Source organism: Tauraco erythrolophus, chromosome 3 (assembly GCF_009769465.1).
Source record: "Tauraco erythrolophus isolate bTauEry1 chromosome 3, bTauEry1.pri, whole genome shotgun sequence".
NCBI classification, from domain to species: Eukaryota; Metazoa; Chordata; class Aves; order Musophagiformes; family Musophagidae; genus Tauraco; species Tauraco erythrolophus.
This window is the reverse complement of record NC_141467.1, coordinates 8,868,494-8,893,674: the sequence shown is the minus strand read 5'-3', so window position 1 is coordinate 8,893,674 and position 25,181 is coordinate 8,868,494. Positions and strand designations below refer to the sequence as shown.

Below are 25,181 nucleotides of genomic sequence, written 5' to 3'. Positions count from 1 at the left end.
TATGTGGAAAAACATCATCTTTATTCTTATCCGTAAACTTCCTGGAATCAGGAAGTTTCATAATTTCTTTTTAAAGAATGAGACAGACACCAGTGTAACTGCGTGATGCTCACTGGAGCTACCCCACTTTCCGTGTGGGCCCTAAGGGTGCTGTGGGCCTGGCTGCTCCTGGGCCCACCTGGCAGCCCGCAGGTCGGCAGGAGCACTGGCTCTGGAGGCCCATCGTTCAGCCCGGCCAGGGGCAAAGGTGGGAAGAGCAGGAGCTGGCACCGGGCACTGCTGCAGCGCTGGAGGGTTTGCTCTGCCATAGTGCCAGGTTTCACGAGTCGGTCCTTCCGATGGGAACCAGTGTCCCAGCAAAGCCGAAGAGACACAATGTTTGTAAATGGAACAAATGAGCGACTGCTCCGGTGGGGAGCCTTGGCCAAGCATCCCAGCCGGGCTGGCACGGTGGGAGATGCGGGGAGTGGGTGTCTGACCCTGAGCACGGTGGGTGTCGGGGTTCAGGGCAGGTCCCTCGTGCTTTAGAACATGGAATTTCTGGAGAACTGTCACAGGAGCAGCCAAACTGAGGGCCGATGGGCGTGACCAGCTCACACCAGTTTGCGGCTGTGGCTCTCCCAGCTCTCCTGTGCCTTTACCGGACGGAGGACTCCCACGGCCCTCCATCCCCACGGTGCCCCATCCCCACGGCCCTCCCGTGGAGGAAGAGGCGGGGGAGTCTCCCGTGCCCGGCGGCGCAGGGGGAGATACGCCGAAGCCCAGCTGCCAGGCGGACAGGAAAACCCCTCGGACAACATCTGCGGGGCAAGCGCTGCCGCGGGAGCCGCGTCGCCCCGCCACTAACCCGGGGTAGACCTGGCAGCCGGCGGGCGAGGCGGCGCCTCCCAGGGGGCGCCTCGCAGCGCCGCGCCGGTGCCCGGGGCGGTGCCGCGGAGGGCGGCGGCCAATGGCGCGGCGGGGGCGGGGCAGGAACACCCGGGAGGTGACAGCGAGGCCCCGCCCTCCCGGCGGCGGGCGGGCGAGTGCCCGCGGCGAAGATGGCAGAGGCGCCGCGCTGAGCTTCGCTCCGCGCCGCCGCCGCCTCCCGCGCTTGCCGGCCGCCTCCGCCGGAGGAGGGCGGTTATCCCCGCCCGCCCCTTCCTCCGTCCGCTTAAGGGAGGGCAGCGCCGGCGCCTTGGCGGAGGCGTGTGTGATGGTGCGGGCATGGCGGGGCAGCCGGCGGCCGCGGCGCTGCTGAGGCGGGGGGCGGCAGGTCCCGGCCCCGGCGGTGGCGGCGGCAGCAGTAGCCAGCGGGGGCTTCCTCCCTCTCCCTCCCGCCCGGCGGCCGCCGGCCGGCGCTGAGGAAAGGCGGGAGCGCCTCGCCGTGCCGCGCTGCCCGCCTCGCCTCGCCCCTCGCCGCCGCCATGCTGCCCGGGGTGGGGGTGTTCGGCACCGGCCTGACGGCGCGGGTGATCGTGCCGCTGCTGAAGGCGGAGGGCTTCGCCGTGAAGGCGCTGTGGGGCCGCACGCCCGAGGAGGCGGAGGAGCTGGCCAAGGAGATGAGTGTCCCCTTCTACACCAGCCGCATCGACGAGGTGCTGCTGCACCAGGACGTCGACTTGGTCTGCGTCAACTTGCCGCCGCCGCTCACCCGGCAGGTCGCCGTCAAGACCCTGGGTGAGTAGCGGGCGGAAAAGGGGGCGACCCCGCTCCGGGCTCGGGCTTCGCGCTCGCCTCGGGCTGAATGAAGCGGACCCCACCTCAACGCGGGGTTTCTCCTCTGCTTTGCTTCCCCCGCCCTCCTCCCCACCTTCCCCGTTCATTTGGACAGGGGCTGGCCGAGCCGTGGGTGCCCGGCGCCCCCCGCTGTAGCAGGCCGAGGGGCGGCGGGGTATGGCGCTGCGGCAGCCCGGTGTGAGCCCGGTATCCGGCCGGGGCTCGCCGGTGTGGCCCCTGGCAGCAGGCACCCGCCCCTCCGAGATGCTCGGGCAGGGCCGGGCCTGACACGCAGCGGGGGAGGGAGCAGGTGTCATCCTTGTCGCGGTAAAAAGGAGAAAAATCAGGGTACAAAAGGAGAAAATAATCATCCCGCCTGCTTTTGGCCGGAGGTTTCCATACGCGCCTGGGAGCTGAGCATCGTTCCCGCGTTGGGCGCACCCACGCTGCTGGCGGGGGGCGGTGGGCTGGGGGGTGCCGGCTCTGCCCCCGGACCCGGGTCACCAGCTGCGAACCGAAGAGGGAGGCAGGAAACGGTGACAGCAGAGGAAACGTTTTTACACCCGAGGCTTAACTAAGATCACGTACAAAGGGAAGGAGGGACTGAGAAAGCAGGCGTGCACTGCCGTGAGCTTCTCCGGTTTCAGGCGTGCAAAACCATCTTGCTTTCTGCGAGTCTGGGCTCTGCTCTTTCAGCTTTCTCATCTCTGGTCCTTAAACACTCGTTTTCTGATGGATTTTAGCGGGAGTACCCTCCGGAGTAAGGAAGTCTCAATTCATCCTTGCAAATACAGGCGGGAAAGGGTAAAAGTGTGGGGAAGATGCTGTGTATGAGTCATCTCTGTTGCAGTGTGTTGGGATTAACAAGTCCGGGTGGCTGGGTTGGCTCTGGGGCTGCAGCTATGTAGGCTGATGGCTATCGCTTTCAGCCTCACAAACGTGCGTGGCATGTCGTAGTGTTACATGGCTACTGGTGTGCTCGTTAGCATTAGTTACCGTCCAAACGCTGCTAACGTCGCAGCCAGCTAGTGTTCTCAGTCTTTGAAATTAAGCGACTAATTAGAAAAATTAACCTAGAAAACCTGAAGTATAGTGTAGGCATCGGTTTGGAAACCTCACTCAGTGTTACTTTCTGCGCTTGGAAGTGCTGGTCTTTGAGACAGAGAATTTGCTTGAGTCAGAGAATTTGCTTGTCTGTATTATAATATACTTTTGACTTTTTCCTCAAGATACAACACTTCTAGCAGAAGCCTGACTTGCTTCCCAGAATGATGTGCAAATGGGTTCGTAATGTAGAAATACATATCCCACAAAACATATATAAAAGACGGGATCAAGGTAACAAGGTTTCGTGCTTGACACGTGTGAACTTGGTGACAATTGTGTCAGTTTTCCTGTGACTCCCTTTCCTGTGGGTGTTGCTCTTGGAAGTGCCCCAGCTTGCCTGTTCTCCTGCAGGTAGAGTCCCAGGAGGTTTCAGGCAGACACAAGGCATCTGGTACAAGAACAAAATTTCTGAAAGAACAAAGAAACACAATTGGTATGATTTTTCCTGAGGCCTTAAAGTAGTATTATGTTTTGGCCTTCTCCAAGTATTTACAGCCAAAGAAGAAAAAAAAAAATCTGTTCCTGAACATGTGCTGAATTTATGAATGATGCTGATAATTGATGTAGCTGAGATGTTACTGATGAATTGCTGATGCAATCTGCTAGCAACAGACTGGAGGAAAAAAGGTGTTTTCTCTGTATTGATTGGTGCCGTACCATTCTCAGTTCTTTCACCTGTATTTAGTTTGATTTCGTCTTAGTCCCCAATGTTAGTTATTTGCATGTTGCAGTGGTAGTAAAATGTGTGTGAAAATACATGGAATGGTCATTAAGTAGGGATTAAACATGTGACAACTTTTTTTTTAGTGTATTACTTAAGGGATTATTATATACAGAAATATCTCTTGGACTATAAATAACTCTTAATCATAGAATGGTTTGGGTTGGAAGGGACCTCAAAGATCATCTAGTTCAAACTCCCCTGCCATAGGCTGAGATCAGGTTGCTCAAAACCTTGTCCAACCTGGCCTCGAACACTTACAGGGATGGGGAATCCACAACTTCTCTGGGCAACCTGATCCAGTGCCTCACCACCTTCAGAGTGAAGAATTTATTCCTTATCTTTAATCTTACTCCAGTTATCTCAGAGTTAAAATAAAAAAACCCCAAACAAACCAACCCAAAACCATCAACCGATTAGAAAAAGTTTATTTCCGGTATTGAATCTGTAACGATGGAAGCTCTCACATGGAAGCCCCCATGCCATGGGGCTAGAGCAGTGGTTCCCAAAGTGCTGAGAGGAATACCTCCCTGCTGGCAGCTCCTTCTCCTGGCCCTACTTGTGCTTTGTGGCTTGGGAACTGCTGTGCCAGGGAGTGATTATTTTGCTTTAATCACTGGATTTTCTGTTTTGAGGGGAGGAGTGCAGTTGCATTCATCAAGTGCAGGTTTCAAAAGCCCCTGGAAAGCAGGGACAATGTTGTATAGATTGAGGAAAGCAGAAGCTGGAAAAACGTTCCTTACTATGATAAGGAAAGGATGTGGATCTTACCTTTTTTCTTTTTTTCAACTCGATTTTTTTTTTTTCTCTTGGAGTTTTCACACAAGAAACTTTATGCAGTAGCTAGTGATTAGACATAGCCAGGGGTACCAGAGGTTTTACTCTTAGATGGAAGCTTCAGAAGGACTAAACATGATACCCTGTGTTGCAGCAGAAAAGGTTAAGAAACTCGTGGGTTATTCGTTAGTACATCCAGGTCTGGCTTCTGTATGAGGGGAGGCATATCTGGCCTGGGAAGAGACAGGGACCAACTTTTTGTTTGTAGCCATATTTTATTTTAAATTGTCTTGTTGCCCACAGCTGTGTGTTCATTTGGGGAGGTTTCCTTATTAAAAAGTAGAAGTCTGGGGAAGCAGTTGGTGGTGTTTCTGCTGCCTGTCTCTAGAGCTGTGTTTACTCTCCGCATTCGCAGTGTCTTCAAATCCATTCTGGGCTATTTCTGATGCGGACTCTGGAGATGAAGGTGTGGTGAAACAGGTGTCTCTGCAGCTGTGTTTAACTCAGACTGTGCGATGGGAAAAGTCCAGTTGCTTTGTTTTTGCTGGTACATCTGACATGTAGGTTTATTGCTGCTTTAAGCCTATTTCTGTGGCGCTATTAAAACACAAATGTGTGAATATGTGCCCCAGCTGAGGAAGTCCCCAAACTGTGGCTTCCTGGAAGTTGGACAGCGGGAGAAAATGGGAGAAATACAGCTTTAGACTTGCCCTGTTAACTTTTCCTCTAAGCCTCTGCTGCTCATATCATAGACACAGGATATCCTGACCTGGATCTGACAATCAATGGCAGTTTTCTTAGGAGCTAGACCAAAGTTGGGCAAGTCTCCGGAACAGACCCGGTTCAAGAGAGAACTGGAAACCAGGCTGGTTCAAATGATGACCAAAAGCACAAGTAGAACTCATATGACATTTTATGTGAAATACACTGATAGCCTCTGTCACTTCTGTGTGAAAGGAATCAAATTCCCTGTTCGCTTCTACAAAATGGAGCTGATCAACCCTTTCTCTTTCCTGCCTCTGGTCTATCCCACTCACTTAGGAGCTCTGTTGTTTATTGCTGTTTGCGCTTCTTCCCTGTAGTTGTGGCTGCCGGGCGCTTGCATAATGCAAAACTAATGTCCTGACTGACTTGCTGCTTGGTGGTCAAGGAAGATCAATGGTTGAGTACTTGGGTAAGAACAGAAAACAGTCCTGTTGAGTAAGGCTGAATGAGCTGAAAAGTTTGGCATGTTTGCTAGAAGTGATTTGCTTTTCCCCTGCCAGCATGCGTCGGCCATACAATCATATACAGTCTACACAGAGATGTATTTACATACAGAGATGAAATATGTCACCAGAGCTCAACATCAGAAGAGTTGCTGGTACAGACAACGTGACCCTCCACCTAGCTCAAAATTGTCAATGCATGACTTTTCACAGTATAATTCCTCCCCCCTTGTTCAGTACAGCATGACAATCATAGAATCATAGAATGGTTTGGGTTGGAAGGGACCTCAAAGATCACCTAGTTCCAACCCCCCTGCCATGGGCAGGGAAACCCTCCACTACACCAGGTTGCCCAAAGCCTCATCCAACCTGGCCTTGAACACTTCCAGGGATGGGGCAGCCACAACTTCTCTGGGCAACCTGTTCCAGTGCCTCACCACCCTCAATGTAAACAATTTCTTCCTTATATCTAACTGAAATCTCCCCTCTTTCAGTTTAAAGCCATTGTCCCTTGTCTTATCACTACACACCCTTGTAAAAAGCCCTTCTCCAGCCTTCCTGTAGGTCCCCTTTAAGTACTGGAAGGCTGCGATAAGATCACCTCGGAGCCTTCTCTTCTCCAGGCTGAACAGCCCCAACTCTCTCAGCCTGTCTTCATAGCAGAGGTGCTCCAGCCCTCTGATCATCTTCGTGACCCTCCTCTGGGCCCGCTCCCACAGCTCCATGTCCTTCTTATGCTGGGGACTCCAGAGCTGAACACAGTATTCCAGGTGGGGTCTCATGAGAGCAGAGTAGAGGGGCAGAATCACCTCCCTCCACCTGCTGGTCACACTGCTTTCGATGCAGCCCATTCCTTCTTCAGATCCCGACTTAAAACAGTTGCCCAGTGTGACTAAATAGCTGCCACATGAGGTGAAGTGATTTACTGCAGGTGGTGCTGAGGGGTCCTTGATGATATTTCATCTCCAAGTTGAAGGGAAAGTTATAGTTGTTTCTGAGTTTCTCATTCTCTTAGTGCTTGGCTCAAGTTAACTCTGCTGAAGAGAACTTATTCCTGAGGTTCACATAAATGTTTCTGGGGAGCAAATGTTTTGCTTTTGGGAAGAATTAAGAACCAAATGTTTTTAACGCATGTCTCTGAAGATGTTACCTTTAATTCTGTTTACAGTGGTTTTGCTTACTCTTTCATCTTCGGTTAAGGACAGGAACAGCGAGCTGTGTGCTGAATATTCACTGCATGTGTTCGCAACCATGTCTACATAGTGATACTTTTAAAAATGTTTATATTGTAGTAGTGCATGGTAGGAGTTTGTTCTGCCTGGGGACTGCAGATTATGACTTTCTTAGCCCCTCTGGAGGTTGTTCCTCTTAAGGAGCACTTAAATTTGTTTGCTGACTGGTGCTTCTTCTATACTTGATTGTGGTCATGAGGGAGCATCTTTATTTAGAGAAGAACATAAATAGTACTGCTCGGATCCTTACCTTACCACGAATCACGGACATTGTCCAGGCGTGCAGTACAGGCCTGCTGCCTGGAAGATGGTTTTGAGAACCCCTTTTTAAAGTGCTGGCAATGTGTCTCTGGGTTGACCCCTGAAGCTGGAGGAACATCAGCTGCGGTAAAGTAATTCACAAATCTGATGCAATCTCTAATTAATTTCTACATTCGTCTGCACCCATGCAAATCAGGCAGAGGTTACAGGGTTGTAGCAGTACATAGAACTTGATCCAGAGTTTGTAAAGTGGTTAGGATCCTTTAGGATGGGGTGCTCTATTAAGGGAAAACATTTTCGTGATTATTTATTATTAATAGCAGTGTAATATCTGTCCTGTAATGTTGAGTTTATATTTGACCTAACAGCAGTGAGTTTGAGCAGAGCACACTCTTGTACTTGGAAGGCAGATGACGTTGCAGCATATTAAATGTGAATTATAGTCATCTTATTGCAAAAGAAAGTCAGATGAAGTACTGTCTATCTTTAATCCGCAGAGCTAGCAGAGGCTATGATGCTGGTGGGGTTTTTTTTGCACGTATTAGAAAGTCAGTTCAAAGAGCCTGCTGGCAATCAGCTGCAAGTCCTCTTCCTACTTGAGCGATGATGGTAAACCACAGAAAATGGCACCTAGCTCTTCCATTGACTTCTTTCTCTGTACTGCAGACCTTTAATTCCAGTGTTATTGCTATAAAACTCCTATGGAGATACTGTGGGATTTGGCCTCAGGCAGTTAAGGTAAAGAGGGTACTGTTTAAAAACAAACAAACAAACAGACCAAAAAAAACCCCCTTGTTTCCTTTCTAGCCTTCAAATCAAAGGTGTGTTTTCATTTTTCCCAATTGTCCTCTTCCGTTTTAAAGTAAACACCGGTTCAGTTGTTGCAGTGGGAGGGTAGGCTGAAACAAACACGTGCCCATGTCCTCAGCTGCCCTGCTTCTCCCTGTGGTTTACACAGCAAAAAGGGGTGCCAGAGCATGGACACCCTTCTTCCAGCTGCTCGGCTGCTGGGGGCTCGGACCTTCGGTGCAGGAGCAGCGAAGGAAGCGAGGGCGGCACTGGCCTTTGCCACTGCTCATGTTTGATCTGTTAGGCAGAGCCCGTAGTAAGAGTGGTGATATTTTGATAAGAAATCTGACTTTCTGTTAACGACATGAGTCAGAGGGGGCTTTTGTCTTGTTTTTAATCTTTATGTGGGCGAGTCCTTAAGGCTTCTCTCTGTTTCATTGCACCTTGAAAACTATTCTTCTTTGCACTGTTCTGGTCTTACATTTGTGTTCGCAATGGTGGCAAATACAGCTATTTTTCCTGCCAGTCTGTAGTACTGAGAGAAGTCAGCTGTTCCAAGATTAGTGCACACTATTTCCATCACAAGTCCTTTCAGGGCATCCTTGTCAGAGTTAACAGCGATGCACTGGCATTAGCAATGCCGTAATATCTTGATTTGGTGTTGAAAATGGCTGAAAGAGGTAAGTAGCTCTCTTGGGTATAGCTTCTGATGTGGCTGGCGAAGATTTGACTGGAAAGGGCTGGAAATAGCAAAATAGTCTCCCATGAACAGACCAGGCATTACTGCATTGCTGCTAAAGATGTAGGCGTGCATGTCTAGCCTTGTGGCTCTGCTGGTGAGGATCACCCTTTGTATTTATCTTGCTGGCGCAGTTGGTAGAGTGGGTATCGCGCAGACAGTGTATTGTGCAACTATTTTTTTGTTAAAATGGCACAACTGTGCTGTCGATGCTGTTACACAAACAGAAGATGTGTTGCATAGCTTGCTTCTATGAGAAGATTAGAAGGTCATGATAAAAGCTGTGTTTATACTGTTCAAGCTGTGCCCGGGGTAAGTACTGTAATTATTTAACTTCTGGAGTAAATGACTCCATCCCTGACTGATAGGGCCCTATAACATGAAAAACAGATCTTTTATTTTTTTTTTTTTTTTTCATAGCTTTGTGCCTTCATTCTGACAGGCAGTGGCCACTGTAACACCTGTCGTGGTGCTGAGCTGTCTGGTTCCTCTTCAACAGACCTTTCCTCCATGACTTTCTGTTGTCTGGGTGGGTTTTGGTATTTGTGCCGCTGCTGAGTGCTCAGTGCAGGTAAAGGACAGCGAACTTTGAGTGGGAGCTCTGCAGGTGAAGGACTTGTGTCCTTCTTCTGTTGTTCCAGGTTTTGGAAGAATATTAAATAATAGGGAACTTAAGGAGGAATGTGAACGTGGAGAAAGGAAAACGTGGTGGGCAGATAAAATCACTAGATTTTCAAACTTCCCACTGTTGCCTCTTTTCTCTCTTTTTTTCTTAAAGCCTTCTCGTGCCTGAGATCAACACCACATAACAGAGAGAATAGCTGTGTGACTCCAGGCACGGATAGTCAAGCACAGCCTCCGATGGAGGCAGCGTAAAAACTCTGCAAGATGCTAAACACGTTGTTCTGTCCACTTTTATTTGAGAACTAGGTAAATTGTGCTGAAGCACGTTGCAACTTACTGTCCTTTTCTTTCTAGGTGCAATAGATTTTGGCCGTTTAGCAATAGTAGTGGCAAAGCACCGAGGATGAAAATGGAGTTAAACTTCTAGGACGGCCAAGATGGGTGTTTCTCACACGCCACCGCAGTGCAACACCACCCTTCATTATTGGTATCAGTTTGTCGCAGTGTTATCCGGAGTTGCTAAGAATTGTTCTGGTTTCCTCAAACCACCAAAGCAGAAGCATTTACCCTACTGATTTTTGTTTATTATTTGTATAATAAACTCATAGCTCATAAGAGTGAGCTGTCAAACTCAGGGATGTAATTGACAAAGTCAGTGTGCACGCAGGTAATAAAACCACATTGCTTATAAGAAATGATTTCAGGTCTTAAGTCTTGATTTAAACAAATTGATTTAAATGGCTATGTAATTAAACAGGAACAATCCCTTGTGTAGGTTCTCTAAATTGATTTAAGGCCTGGTCTGCACATAGATTTTTTTTTTTTTGTACCAGTATAATTATGACTGCAAGGTTTATGATTTCTTTAATGTAATAATTGCAGTGTGGCCATTAGAAGTCCAGCTGCTGTGACTCCTGGTGTGAACACTGTTCTGCCAGCATAATGGCATCTGTGTTTGGTATAGGTTATTTCTGCTCCTGTGCAGACATAAATCGTCAGTTACATGTGTTTAAAGCATTCAATTGGTATAAATATGTCCGTGTTACCGGTATGGTCCAGCTCTAGATGTGTTGGTACAGCTGTCCTCTGTATAAAGATGATTGATGGATTAATTTAGGTGGTTTATTGCTGTGGACATGATGAGGAATCCAGTTTGGCTTTTGGGTCACTATGAATTTAAAAGCCTCTGAACAAAAGTCCCAAAAGGTTGTAAAGATTATTTTTTCTGTGTGTTCAGGAGCTGGCTACGCTAAAAATGTGACGGTGAAGAGCAGAGGAGGCTGAGCCTTGCTGCGCTGCCCAGCCGGCACTGAACACCAATGTCAGACAAGACTCATGCACCTGGCAAGTGTAAACGTAATTATCCTTGAACACCCTGGGTGTCTCTTCGAGCTGCACTTCCAGATGGTGGAACTGGCATCCAGGATAGCATAAACACCAGATCTTATTAATACGCCAGTCTGTGATCTGACCCACAGGGTAACAGGAATTTTAGGGAGTTGTGGAGGATGAGAGCTGACCCCCTCTCCCCCGCTTTTCCTTTGGAAAGAGATAATAGCATCCTTCGTTTTAGCACAGCCAGGGCTAATGATGAAAGTTATTTGTCAGGCCTAACTCCTAAGTATGAACACAGTGAAGAGCACAGAAACGAGGACATGGCGTGAGGAACTTGATTGATAGTAATATAATAACAAACATAATGATTTAACACAGGGAGTAAAATTACTTTCGTCATTTGCTACTGTGCCAGAGTTTAACCTCAGGGTGAAAACCAGTGCCTTCAATTCCGTCGCAGCAGCGGTCACAGCTTTAGTGAAGCAGATGGGGGTAAAAAAAAGGTAGCAACTTTGTTTTGCATTCTGATGTTTCCATGGCTTTTATCAGCAATAAAGACCCTTGTTTTGGCATTTCCTTGCAGTGAATGTTTGGCAGTCTTTAGCTCTTCCATCTGGCCATTTTTTGCCAGGAAATGCCCAGAAGGGAGGTCATGGTTGAATTAAATATTGTCTCTAGGGTACTGGGCTTCACATGGCTAATGAGAAGCCTTAATATAGAGAGCTTTTCAAATTCCAAAGAGAGTCAAGCAAGGAGAGAGAACTATAAAATAGTAGCTGTCCTTTCTGGGCTGGAGTGATGTTGCTTAAAAATGTGAAACTGAAGGCTAGACTGAGCTTTCAGAATTCTTTCTCTTGGTGTCTATACATACTGATTAAATATAGTTCTATACATGTGCGTATATGTATAAAAATCAGAAAAACAACATTAAGGTGAAAAATATATAAATTAAAAATTCCTGGAAGTCCCTCCCCTTCCTTCACTTCCTCAGCCCATAAAAGACAATGCAACTGTTACTGTTTCATGTTGGGATAGGAAAGGGGAGAGAGAATGGCTCTGAGAACATCTGGAACGGTTGTAGCCAAGCTCGTGTGCATTAAAATAAATTCCAGAAACATGCCTGAAAGATGCCTGTAAAAGCCTTGATTCTGATCCTGCTTGTTCCACTGTAAATGCAAGTAAAGATCTACTGGATCAAAGGAAATAGTTGAAATTTACAGTGACCTTACCAAGAATGCGTTGTGGACTGAAAAAAAAACCTCCCCGTGCTGCAGGGAGAGGAGCCTGGCCTTGCAGATCTGTGTCCTCTCGGCAAAGGCATCTCTGTCAATTTAGGAAATGATTGGTGGGAGTCTTGGGACACGGTTCTGCAAACCTTTGCTTACTTCAGTAGTCTCCTTGAAGACAAAATCCCCAATTCCTCCCAGGGAGTATTTGTCAGGCGCGATAACTCACGTAAGTAGGAATTTGCTTGCAAACTGCTTTTGTACCAGTTCATCACAAATCCGAAGACATAGTTACATCTGTGCAATTCCACAGCTTGATACAGCTGTGCTTCTGTAACATGTTAGGGTGGCATGTCTGCAGGAGTAATAAATAAGGTGGGAGATATTTGGAGCAGAGGTGCTTACAAATATTAGCCATAGCCTACGAAAGTCTGTGGCTGAACAAGTGTGACGGAGCTTGCAGAACTCTTTTGCGACTCGCTGCCTGCTTTGAAGGAACTTGACAATTTAGCGTTGTGAAAGATTCTTTGCAATTAAACTGTGGGAGATGCCCTGATAAAGGCTCGTTTCTGGGGCGGAGTGCTAAGCAGCACTTCCTGAGACTGGTTTATGGAAACAAGATACGGTGTTGTCCAGATACATGAGGTGTTATGAATTTTGTATCCTTGATTAGCAAGCGGGACTCTGCTTTGGGGAACAGCACAGGGGAAAGGGACCTGGGGGTCCTGGTGGACAGCAGGATGACCATAAGCCAGCAATGTGCCCTTGTGGCCAAGAAGGCCAATGGCATCCTGGGGTGTATTAGAAGGGCTGTGGTTAGTAGGTCGAGAGAGGTTCTCCTCCCCCTCTACTCTGCCCTGATGAGGCCGCATCTGGAATATTGTGTCCAGTTCTGGGCCCCCAGTTCAAGAAGGACAAGGAACTGCTTGAGAGAGTCCAGTGCAGGGCCGCAAAGATGATTAAGGGAGTGGAGCATCTCCCTTATGAGGAAAGACTGAGGGAGCTGGGTCTCTTTAGCTTGGAGAAGAGGAGACTGAGGGGGGACCTCATTAATCTTTATAAATATGTAAAGGGTGACTGTCATGAGGATGGAGCCAGGCTCTTCTCACTGGCATCCAATGATAGGACAAGGGGAAATGGATATAAGCTGGAACATAGGAGGTTCTGCTTAAACATGAGGAAGAACTTCTTCCCAGTAAGGACAACAGAACACTGGAACAGGCTGCCCAGAGAGGTTGTGGAGTCTCCTTCTCTGGAGATGTTCAAAACCCTCCTGGACGCGTTCTTGTGTGATCTGATCTAGGTGGCCCTGCTCTGGCAGGGGGATTGGACTAGATGATCCTTTGAGGTCCCTTCCAATCCCTAACATTTGGTGATTCTGTGACTCATTACTGATGTTGCTGAAGAATTTTGCGTAAAAATCCTTGTCATGAGGTGCTTGGTTTGCAGGGGTGACATCTTGCTAAACTAGCCGAAGTACATTTGTGCGTGATCAATGACCATTGGCGTAGCTTGTGAGAGCCATGGACCTGAAATGTAATTCTGACTGTAATTCTTACTGCACCCCACTGTCTAACCATTAGGGAAAAAAATACTTCGACACATTGTATGCCTAAAATATAATTTTACAGCCTGTATGACAGGCTGAGAGAGTTGGGGCTGTTCAGCCTGGAGAAGAGACGGCTCCAGGGTGACCTTCTAGCAGCCTTCCAGTACCTAAAGGGGCCTACAGGAAAGCTGGAGAGGGGCTTTTTACAAGGGCATGTAGTGACAGCACAAGGGGCAATGGCTTTAAACTGAAAGAGGGGAGATTTAGATTAGACATAGGGAAGAAATTCTTCACTCTGCGGGTGGTGAGGCAGTGGAACAGATTGCCCAGAGAAGTTGTGGCTGCCCCATCCCTGGAAGTGTTCAAGGCCAGGTTGGATGAGGCTTTGAGCAACCTGGTGTAGTGGAGGATGTCCCTGCCCATGGTAGAGGGACTGGAACTAGATGATCTTTGAGGTCCCTTCCAACCCAAACCGTTCTGTGGCTCTAAAATGAGGAAAGTCTGTGCTCACAAGCCATCTCACTTCTATCTCATAAATGCTGATCTGTTTGCTTGTGAGGTTTGTTGCTAGCTAGCAGATTTATTTATGCCTTTGATTATAGTGCTGTCTCGCAGCTTTTCATATAAATTTAATTGTGTTGGTACTGTGGTTGTCGCTGTTTGAAATTACAGGTTTGTTTGCATAGGCGAAGGTGATCCTTTGCAAGGCCTCACGTGCACAGATGTTTTGGCAGCTGCTGAGATCACACCTGCTGCTGTCTGGGTGCAGAGAGACCTGACCCTTTGTGTCAGGTGGGGACAAAATTCTTGCATTACACCCTTGGTTTGATGACACTCTTATCTGCTCTAAGCAAGAGTGGTACAATGAGAATAAGCTTGAGGATTTCTGATCTGAACTTCTATTCTTTATAATGTAGATTGTGTATTTTAATTGGATGGCACTTACCTGTCTTCCTGAAGGTGGTTTTGTCTTTCAAGAGTCCCAAAATGACAGACCGGGGATGGGGGAGCGCTGAAGCTTGCGTGGGGAAACTGGTGACCGGTACAGAATCCGGGTCCTCTGATGTCTGCTCTTCTCTTTCACTGTGGGACCTGCAGTGGTAGAATGCTGTTGAGTGGATGGTGATCATGGCAAACACGTCTGAGCTGCTGGAAGAGGACTCATCTCTGACACTCTGGCTTCTCCCTTGATGGTTGTGCAGGTGGTCTAAAACCAGGGTGAGTAGAGAGGAGTGGGGACAGTGCAGGGAAACCCGATTCCCAGTTGAAAGTAAGCTCTACTCTCCTCTTGTTGGAGTCCCTTTTTAATGTGTACGGGGCAGCTTGTGAAGGAATTGCAAGGACTGTTGGAGAGGCTCCCTTCTCTGGGGAAGATTCATGGCCGGGATCGAGTGATCCGTGGCTGCGTTGAGTTTGAGGATTGTATCTGGCACTGAGTATTCTGTTGGTTATTAATGCCAGTAATCATCTTTCCAGCATTGGAGCTTTATTTAACAGATGCTGCAAAAAAAATCTTACTAATCCAGCTTGCTATGAGCAGCAATGGCTTAGCAGCCAGGAGACTTGGGTATTTATTTTTTATGAAGTATGGAGTTTCTCTTTAGGATACTATGGCCCTCTGCACACTGGGAAACCCCTGTCTTTAGCAAACAGGCAGGACCTTCCTGGGCTGACTGGAGCAATTGCCTTTTTGGAAGACAGACCGTGGCATACACGTAATGTTGGTTGCAAATACAACCGTGAGCATCAGCTTAAGGCAAAGTGAGCAAGTTCAGATTTGCAGCTGCTGTTAGGAGGTGCTTAAATGTGATGAGATATGTAATTTCAGGTCTGGGTATTTTTTTCAGCCCTATAGAGTGCTTTCCTAGGGCCTCCTGCATCGGGCAGAATCATCCGAGAGCACTGGGTGAAAGCGAGTAGAGTGCTGGTAGTTACTGGAGCTGTCATGTACCGTCTGGGAGTATTCGTGCTTACAGGGAATTGCACTAGATGGAATTACACTGTACGGGGCCACGTGTGATGTCTTTCCCTTTCTGGCTACATCTGTATTTTAGTGTGTTTCACCAAGCTGGTTCATAGGTGAGGTATTTGAAAACATTTCCATCACTTGGTGCTCAAAAGAAAATTGTGGGGCGATGCTCTAACTGCTGAATCGGATTTTGGCAAATCATTAAAGTTTCCCTTGAAGAGTCTTAAATGTAACGCAACAAGTGTGATATTAACTGGCCTCGTGAGCTCTTTGGTGTAATGAACAAGGAGTGGATTTTGAGGCTTTTGCTTATTTCGGGGAGGAATTACTCTTGCATCTCCTTTCACTGACAAGGACGCATCAAAGAATTAACAGCACAGGAGATGGCTCTGCTGTAACATTAATTTAATAGCACAGAAGTATAAGAAAGTATATAAGTATTTGTAACTGTCTATCTGGTTTAAGTACGCTAGCTAGCCTGAATTTGTGTGGATTATGTGGTGCTTACAGCTGGGAGCTCTGAGTGTAGGAACCAAGCAGGTCATGTGGATTACGCTCTCGTGACTGTAATGAGTGTCAATACATGTATATATTCTTTGTCTACGTGTCAGATCTCTAGAAACTTTGGGTGGGCTTGTGCTGCAGCAGTAGGCTTGTGAAGTTGCTAGAACTGTTAATGCAGGAAAAACTGTTATATTCAAGTCCCAACAGCAAATAAAAAAATGTGACTCTGCAATTGAGTGTTGTTCATGGAATACGTATCTCTAGTGATAAGATTACATCTTCAATTTCTCCTTTCTGTCTTTATATCTTCTTTAATTTCTAGTCTTGCCTGGCACTGTAAAGCCTGCTGGGCCTGAAACTAATATTAGGGAAATTAAAAGTATGGGTAATTGTGCTACTTCAATTTACTTGCAGCAAACAGTAGGTATAGTTTCTTCGAGTGGGGGAGGGGAGAGGAAAGAAAGAAGTCAGAAAATTAGCTTCAGACTGAGATAGACTATGTAGCTCTGCTTGGAGATCTGTGTACCACCAGCCTCTGTTCTGATTTAATGCAGCTGTGCTGTCCGAGTCTCCTAACCTGTAATTACAAGACTATGGAAGATGGATTGATGTGGACAGTAGAGAGGATATTAATTAAAATACCATGGGTGATGTGGGGAACAATATGCCTTACATGCTTTATTTAAAGGAACTGGAGAATAACTCATTCAAAATGCCATGAATTGTCAATCTTGAGTCTTGTTGTTTCTTCTTTTGAATGTTCAAGCAACTGTAAATTGCTTCATGGGGTGCAAGATAGAGGAAATTTGGGGCCCTAAGTCAAAACAAGGCATTTATAGTCAAATGTTCGTTTTGGTAGGATTAAACTACTTCCAACTGGCCTGTTGCTTTTCAAACATGCAAGCCAGAAAAAAAAACCCTGTGTGGAATAATCTGAGATTTACCTCTAGGTTTCCTAGAAGAATTTTGTCTGGTGTATTCATGCTGGTATCTCCCTGTGTGCTCATGCAACTCAAACTGTCCCACCAACATATGGATGCAGTCGGTCTTCTTCATTCCTCCTTGCGATTAAATTACACAGAGGTGGAGCAGGTCAAGAACACTTTGGGCAGCTGGGAACAGGAGTTCATGTGTCTCTGGCTTGCAGTTTAACAGATTTTTATAGCCCTTAACACAACTGTGAAAATCTGTTTCTCCTGTGATTTTTGACATCTCTTACAAGAAGTTTTACAATGACAGGAAAGCACTCAACACTGTTGATAGCTGTAGGTGACAAAGCCCATTGATTTGAAGCACATCAACAGTGGTGAGTGATCTGAGGTGGCGTTAGGTTGTAGGGCTCTTCCAGAAAGTGAGACGTTGTTTGAATTAGGGAGGTGAATGTGTTGTAAAATCTTGCCAGTTCTCACCTCAGGTGTGTTGCACACTGTTGTGCCTGTGGACTGCCTCTGTGCAGCAGTGGGTGTTTTGGGTTAAGTGTAGCAAGGAGGTTATCCACCTGGGTGGGGTAAGACCCCTAGGCAGCTCATCCCTCTCTCTGTTGGTGAAAAGCAGTGCAATAGATGCAGTTGTTCTGTAGGCAGTCAATTCATTGGCCATCAGTGCAGAAATGACTCTTCTCGGGTACCTCTCACCAAGTAAGACTCAAGCAGATTTGCTTTCAAGGTCAAGTGCTAAAAGATTGACAGCCCTGAAGAGCATAGGAGCACCTCTCCTATGAAGACAGGCTGAGAGTTGGGGCTGTTCAGCCTGGAGAAGAGAAGGCTCCAGGGTGACCTTCTAGCAGCCTTCCAGTACGTAAAGGGGGCCTACAGGAAAGCTGGAGAGGGGCTTTTTACAAGGATGTGTAGTGATAGGACAAGGAGCAATGGCTTTAAACTGAAAGAGGGGAGAATCAGATTAGATCTAAGGAAGAAATTTTTTACGTTGAGGTTGGTGAGGCACTGGAACAGATTGCCCAGAGTTGTGGATCAAGGAAGTGTTCAAGGCCAGGTTGGATGAGGCTTTGAACAACCTGGTCTAGTGGAAGGTGTCCCTGCCCATGACAGGGGGGTTGGAACTAGATGATCTTTAAGGTCCTTTCCAACCCAAACTATTCTACTCTATGAACTCACTGTCTCTGAAACTCTTGGTCGTTCAGAATCTTCCAAATTTGACCTGAGAGTTTGGTCACTATTAGGAGTGTGTCAGGGCTCCCAGGCATGACCCTAAATGAACATCTGTGTGCCTGAAACCCAAAGACTTGAAAGCCTTTGAATTTGCTGCTGGCAGAAAGTCATCTGTTTGAAGCTACTTTCAGTCCAGCAGTTATTGTTTACTCCAAAACTTTCAAAGCAACTGGTCTTCTACTGAACACAGCCTTACGAGAAAATGGAAAGCCAAACCCATGGGCTTGCATTGTCGTGGCACTTCTGTGAGATTGAAAAGAGGGGCAGACCAAATTTTTTTTTTTTTTTTTTTAAGAAAAATACTTTTTTTTTTTGAGTGTAGGCTTTGCTTTGACTGGTGCCTTGTTGCCAGGTTTCATCTTGGAGCAGTTTTTATGGTTAAGCTGTAAATACTGGGAGTGGGATAAAGGGAGCGGAATTCATGATGGAAATGTGCAGTGGGCTGTAGCTGTGCCATGCTGCTGCTGCCGTTTGCACAGCAGCAAACTTCAGTCAAATCAGAAAATATCGTGTTGCTTTCTGCGTGGCTAATTTTCTTACATGCGGTGGTTTGCGTTTGGCTTCTTACCTTCGTCTGGAGTTAGTGCCAGAAAAGGAGACTTGTGAGGTGGAGGAGTAGTGTGGGCTGTTGAGTGGTTGAAGTCCTGGATTAGGGGTAGAAACCTCCTCCATCTCTCCTCTGCCCTCCTTTCCAGGAGCCAGACTCTTGCTGCGGGTTCCTGGAACATCACAGCAATATGGTGTGCCCACCTTTGCATAGTGTTCCTTGGTGTTTCTCGAGTTCTTTGAAAACCACATGCTCAAAACCACCAGATAACGGGGGAGGGGCTGCTCTCAGGGCCCTGAGCATAAGACTGTCCCTCATTAGAAATGGGGAAGAACAGATGAATGCAGAAAGTGGAAAAGCACCCGTGATGCTGACAAATTTGGCCCGAGGAAACCAGCTGAATAAAGGCTGGCAGGGGAGGGCATGGGAGAGAGGCAGAGCTTGGAGGGAGCCGATGTTGAACGCTGCGGGGACCCAGCTTGCAAGAAGCAGAAGGGGAAAGAGGGTGTAGCTGGGCAGTTGTGGCTGTGACTCTCAAACTCCTTGCCCACTCTCCATCTTGCCAGCCATGGGCTGTGTTCCCCATTTTCCTCCCACTGCCGAGCTGTGGGCTGCTTTCCTGGAAAGTACGGGGCAGCGTTTGCCCCTGGATGTGGTGCGGGGGCTGCTCTGGTGGTGGGGGGTCCCTGGCAGTGAGATGCAGCTGGGAGGAGAGAGCTGAGGCAGGACGTGGGCGGGGTTTGCATTGCACTGGGAAAGGGTGAACTGGGAGTGCTGTTGGGGTTGGGGGGGAAGACGTCATTGACTTCAGTGGCAGCTGTAACATCTCCAGCACTAGGACGCAATGAATTAATGAACCCTCTGTGAAAGTGAAAATGCTAGCCATACACTTTGGTGATGGAAAAGGTTAAACAAATAAGTGTGTTCCCTCTGCTGGCTTTTCTGCAAGCTAGCTTGAACTTCCCAGAGAAAGGCTCTGTAAAGGCTACCTCCCTGTGGAGGTGAGCTTCATAGATCAAGACTCTCCAGTGGGGAAATAAAGCAACCTGTCTGGCACTGCTGAGTTACCAAGCACTGATCTAGTCAGCCAGAAAGTGCTTTGGGCACCAAATGCAGCAGCTTACTGAGAACATCACTGTGATGATGAAGGATGGAAAGTTAGCCTTCCTTTAGGAAGAACAGGAAGGCAGACAGAAGTTAAGCACAGTTACAGGTTTTTGGTTATTAAACAGAGGTGATGAATAGCTTTATGTTTCAGCATCAATAAGCCATGAGACATTTGATAAGAGCCTTGTTGAGTAATTTCAGAAGTTTTCACCGAGCACAGTAAGGTCTGTTTGAAGTGACCTATGATGTGCCTGCGTGTGGCGTAGCCTCACGTACCTTCAAGTATGTGAGCCATCATCTGCCCAAGTTGATTGCTGAAACACGCTGTAGACAGCCAGCTAGCGTCACCTAGCCTGAATTCAACCTGTGTGTAGAAGGTGGGTAAAAGTATATTTAAAAATCTGGACTTTGTTTTATTTTTTTTTTTTGAGAGGACCTCAGGACAAAGCTTAACCTCCTGTGCTCTGGGAAGGGAACGGCACTGGTCAGAGCTCTGTCAAGGCTTGCTCTTGGTTGCTACACCCAGCTGTGTCTTGCAGCCCTGCTGTCAGCCTTGTTTTGCTGATGCCATCCAGCTCCTCTTAGCGAGGGCTTGTACAGATGGGTACGTGTTAGCCAGGCCTGCACTACGATGCTGTCTGCTTCCGCAGTGGTTCGCCTGCCATGCTATTTCAGCTGTGCAGCAAGCATCATGCTTAGGTGGGCTCAGACTTACTTGCTGTCATGTTTGAGTGGAGTTGAATGCCCCAATGATAAAAAGATGCTGCTAACAGCATCCCTGCAGCTGCCTTCATTGCTGAGACACAGGCGGAACTTTCCTGGTGCATGCAGTACTCCAGTATATTCCTGGCATCCCCAGGAGCCCTCAGCCAGGGACCTGTAGGCAACAAATTGATTGTGGGTGTCTTCAGAGTGATCTGTGGCTCTGCCAGGCCCGGGTGGAGAGGGAGAGCAAACGAAGTGAGGCTTTTCTGTTCAGTGTTTCTTCTGGGTCAGACAAGGCTTAAGATTATTCCTTGGCTACGTGAGCAGGGCTCGTGTCTGGAGGGGGAGGAGAGGGGAGGAAGAAGGATGTTTAGGTCCTAATGAATCCTTCTTGAAGCTCTTGTTTGTTATCGGTCTCCAGAGTGGGAATGCATGACAGAAGTCCTCTGCTTTCTTTTCCTGGGGCAGTATTTCTGTTTTGTGAATTAAAGGGTATGGCTTCAACTGAAAAATAGCAACAGAAGCACAGCTGTGAGGATGTGAGTGATGCTTCACTTTAAGAAAGGTTAAAGGTACAGTACAGCAGTGTTATTCAACCTGAGGTCTGTGAGATAACAGAGTCTGCAGATACATACCTTCCTCTAAGTGCAGGCAATCAATCCATGAGGGGAAAAAAGAGCAGTAAATTAGTATTACAGGCTTAACTTAATGGTTGCAAACAACACAAATTCAGGATCAAGATACAAGACAGTTCCTCTTTTTTTTTACCTCCAGAAAAGCTTGATGGTCCTTGGACTAAAAATTGAGAACACTTTCCTTGAGTTACAGATAATTGTTGTCCATCTCTCACCCGGTTCACAGCCCACACTGGTGCGTTTGAGCACTGGGCTTGAAACCGAGAGCTAAGGGAGCTGTCAATGTGACTTGCTTGATTTGGCCCAATGAAGAGCTTAGCCTTTTCCTAACATGGCTATTTCTAGAGTTTGCATGACTTTGTATAGTAGAGCTATTTTTTTCTTCTGGCTTCTTCTTATGCAAGTTTTTCTCATGTGAAATACTTTGGATTAGATGAGATTTACAAGGAGGAGTTGACATTACATTTCAAGGTTTGCTTCTGCTATTGCATTGGCTTGCTGACATCATATCCCCTGGGGTCAAACCTCTGGGCTGAGAGCCAGTATTTGAAAAGACTTTTTTGCAGGGTGGAGGAATATTTTTGTCATTTCACCCCCTATGATTTCACCCTCTCCCTCTTGCGCTGCTTGTTCATTATTTCAGATTCCACCTCCACAACACAGGAGAAAAGACTGTCTTGGCCCTTATTGTGGTACTTTATGTTTAACCATCTGCTTTGAAGGCATTGATGATACTACATGCAGCTTGATCCCCTCCTGACTTGTTTCTGAATTGCTGGTACATCCCTGTATGCTGTTAAGCCATCTTTGAACCTCACCGTGTCACAGCAGTGTACATGAGGAGTAAATCTACTGAAGTCAGTCGAGTCGTACCAGCGTGAAACTGGAGTAACCAGAAAATGATGTCTCCTTTCTTCTGGATTATGTATAGCAGAGAAGAGTCAAAGCCTCGAGTGAGCAGAGAGAATTTTGAAAGCAGCTTTTCGATTTGCCTACCAAAGAGACTGGCCAAGTATACTGCAAATAATTTCAGAGACCACAAGCTGATTTGAAGTGGGTCCCTGGAGTTGCATAAACAGAGGGTGCATTATGCATGAGCCTAGCTCCTTGCCCTCCTCCAGCAAACTGGGCCTGCAGAAATGTGCTTGCTTGCTTCACCTCGTTGACTGGCCCTCTGGGAGGGGTCTACTCTTTACAGAGTGGAGCGGAGAGCAGAGAAGGCTGAAGATACAATTGGACTGATTTGCACTGTGGCTTAGGAGCAGTTATAGGAAGCCCATATGAATTCACTTATGGCTTGTTAATGCTATGTTTGCCAGTCAGGAGAATCATAGAATGGTTTGGGTTGGAAAGGACCTCAAAGATCATCTGGTTCCAACCCCCTGCCATGGGCAGGGACACCCTCCACTACACCAGATTGCTGAAAGCCTCATCCAGCCTGGCCTTGAACACTTCCAAGGTTGGGGCATCCACAACTTCTCTGGGCAACCTGTACCAGTGCCTCACCACTCCCAATGTAAAAAATTTCTTCTCTAGTTCTAGTTGAAGTCTCCCCTCTTGCAGTTTAAAGACATTTCCCCCTGTCCCATCATTACATGCCCTTGTAAAAAGTCCTTCTCCAGCTTTCTTGTAGGCCCCTTCAGATACTGGAAGACTGCTATAAGATCACTGCGGAGCCTTCTCTTCTCCAGGCTGAACAGCTCCAACTGTCAATGGGGATCAAAAGTTTGGGGCAGACAAAAGCAGCACAAAAGGGAAAGACTGACTAGACACGAGTGTACCTTTACACCAACCCTACGAACTCAAAACACCTCATCCTTGTAGCTCCTGTATCTCACTTGCAGAAAACAAAAATAACGGTGGCTTTCATTAGAAGCTGTTGATCGTGGCCTCCTTCAGTGTATTTCTGAATCAAAACCTTGTAGAAAGCATACCTCACCCAGCAGGAATTCAGCAAATCCAATAACAGGCTTATGACGCTGGGTCTGGTGTGAGATGTTTCGCTTCAGCTGACCATAACCTGGCCCGAGCGCAGAGAGCTGTCCTTGTTCGTGCCGGTAGCTATGACGTTCCTGTGGCAGGTGTTAGTGGAAGAACTTAGTGTTTTGCATGGCTGCTTCTTCTTGTCGTAAGCCACTTGTCGCAAGGGAGTGAAGTAGACACAGAAGCACGGACTTGGAGCAGTTGAGATAGCTGAAAAAAAGATACTGATCAATGGCCATTACCATCTCCCTTGTGCTGTGTTTTTCATTTCCACAAGCTCCACTACCAACTCTTTTCTTGGTAGCTGTCTCTCTCTCTCTCTCTGATTTTAATCCAGCAACAATGCTAAAATGATTTCTTTCATTTTAACATTTTCATTTCATTCCGTTTTCATTTCATCATTCTAACATTTTCTTCCTTTCCTATCCTTCACTGCTTACTTTACCGTCTAAGCACTAAGGCTACAACCGCTGTAATGTTAATGTACCGCGAGCGAAACCTACTAAAAATACTGTGATTGGACAGAGAGCAGATTAATGCTGTCACTTGAATGTATTCCACCAAATTTTTAGTGTTACGTGTGTAGTGGTGGCTATTTCAGCTGGCACAGATGTGCAATAACATTCTTAGTCTCAGGACTGCCCTTTCTTGTCGTAGTCACAGTTCATTGCTAAGAAATAGGAGTGTTCAGAGAGAGAGCTGGCACAATCATGGCATACTAGAACAACTGGTCATATTACATATTTGAAATAAGCTGCTGTGGGTTCATCATAAAAATGACTGCGCAGGTTTGGGTTTGTCTCTGACAGACAAACTCTTGTATCATGTCATATATTCTTAGCCATTTGAAACAGATAAAGCTGTTGAGGTCTCCTAGGCAATCTCCTGCACAGAGCAGAGTTTTCCCTACAGTATTTTTGTGATATATCTAATATTAAATATTTTCCCTGATAGGGATTCCACCACCTTCCTCAGAAGGCTGTAGTTCAGATTGATCTCTCTTCTGGAAGAGGTACCTTTGTCATCAGACTATTTTGTTCTTTCTTAATTTAATCCCATTATTTCCATGCAACTCCCAACTTTTAATACCTCAATGGGTTTCCTTCAATCCTCTATGACCCATGCTTTGGATTCATATCTACCTCTATTAGAGATCTCTGCATTAGTGTGTCATACCTATCGATTTTCAGTGTGATTGCTGAGATTCTCAGTTTACTAACAACTCACATCATCTTTTGAACTGCTTTCAGATGTCACTGAAATGGCTCGGAGGGTTAGACCATCGAGACAGAAAAGCTTGGAGCTGGATAATCCCCCAAATTCGTTTCCAATTTAAGGTATATCCAAATGGTGTAGTGAAACAGAAAAGCTACTTTTCATGATGCTGTGCTCGCAGTCTGTCTTCGGGTGTGTGGTCAAAGATGACCTGTCAGAGGATCTAAACCGTTTAAAGCCTGCAAAGACAATGCTGAACACATCAGCGGTCACTATTGTAGAGTTGGATGGATCAGAGAGAAGCAAGACAAGAAAACTGTAACATGTTTTCTTGGGCTTTTTGGAGCGACTGTGCTAGGAAGGGGTTGTGTTTTCACTCTGTACTGCTACAAGTGATCTGCAGAAAGTGATGTGCTCCCATGCTGCACGGTACGAGGGTGGTCTGCATGGTGATCCTGGACGTGGTGTGTCCGTTGATTATAGCCGTGTCAGATAAGTAGACAGTAGCTGTGATTTTTTTAATTTTTTTTTTTCTTTCAACTCTTCAGTGAACAGCTCAGTTGGTTCATTGCAAGCCTGCCAGCAGCTCTTGCCATTCGAGTGGGTGATGTTCTAGCAGTATCTGAGAGCTGGCGGAAAAGGGTGATGATCAGATGCAGCCGGCTAAAAAACTAGCATACGCTTTACAGGAACATTTGTTCTGTATCCTGAGCTGAAGCTGAAATTTTACAGCATCGAGGTAGAACAGTCTCGTGGTGGGGATAGTGACCTTTTGGAAAGCTTACTTAAATATTGGACACACTGAGAGGGCCTGTGCTAAGAAACTCATGGATTTTGCTACACAGGAAACCCAGGGGTGGACATGGCCTTTTGAGTGTAGAGATATTGTTAGTCAACGTTTTGAGGGTGTTACAGAAATACAGCTGGAGTGGATGGGATTATATTAAACATGAGTATGGCAGCGTGAGACCCTGGGGATGTGGAGGTGTACTCCCCAGGTTGCATCAACAAATTATAAAATACATGGGAGGTGATACCTGAAGTGCTGCCACATGGGGGAGAGGTTCCCTCAGAAGAGCCCC

General features: G+C 46.9%; 1 protein-coding gene across 1 annotated transcript in view; it reads left to right on the top strand.

The window, feature by feature from the left end:
* The first annotated feature begins 1,406 nt into the window (after positions 1-1,406).
* GFOD1 (Gfo/Idh/MocA-like oxidoreductase domain containing 1) overlaps positions 1,407-25,181 on the top strand; it is a 75,650-nt gene continuing 51,875 nt past the window's right edge. The window contains exon 1 of the mRNA XM_086608444.1: positions 1,407-1,659. Within this exon, the coding sequence (XP_086464570.1) occupies positions 1,407-1,659 (253 nt within the window). The remainder of the gene's footprint in view (positions 1,660-25,181) is intronic.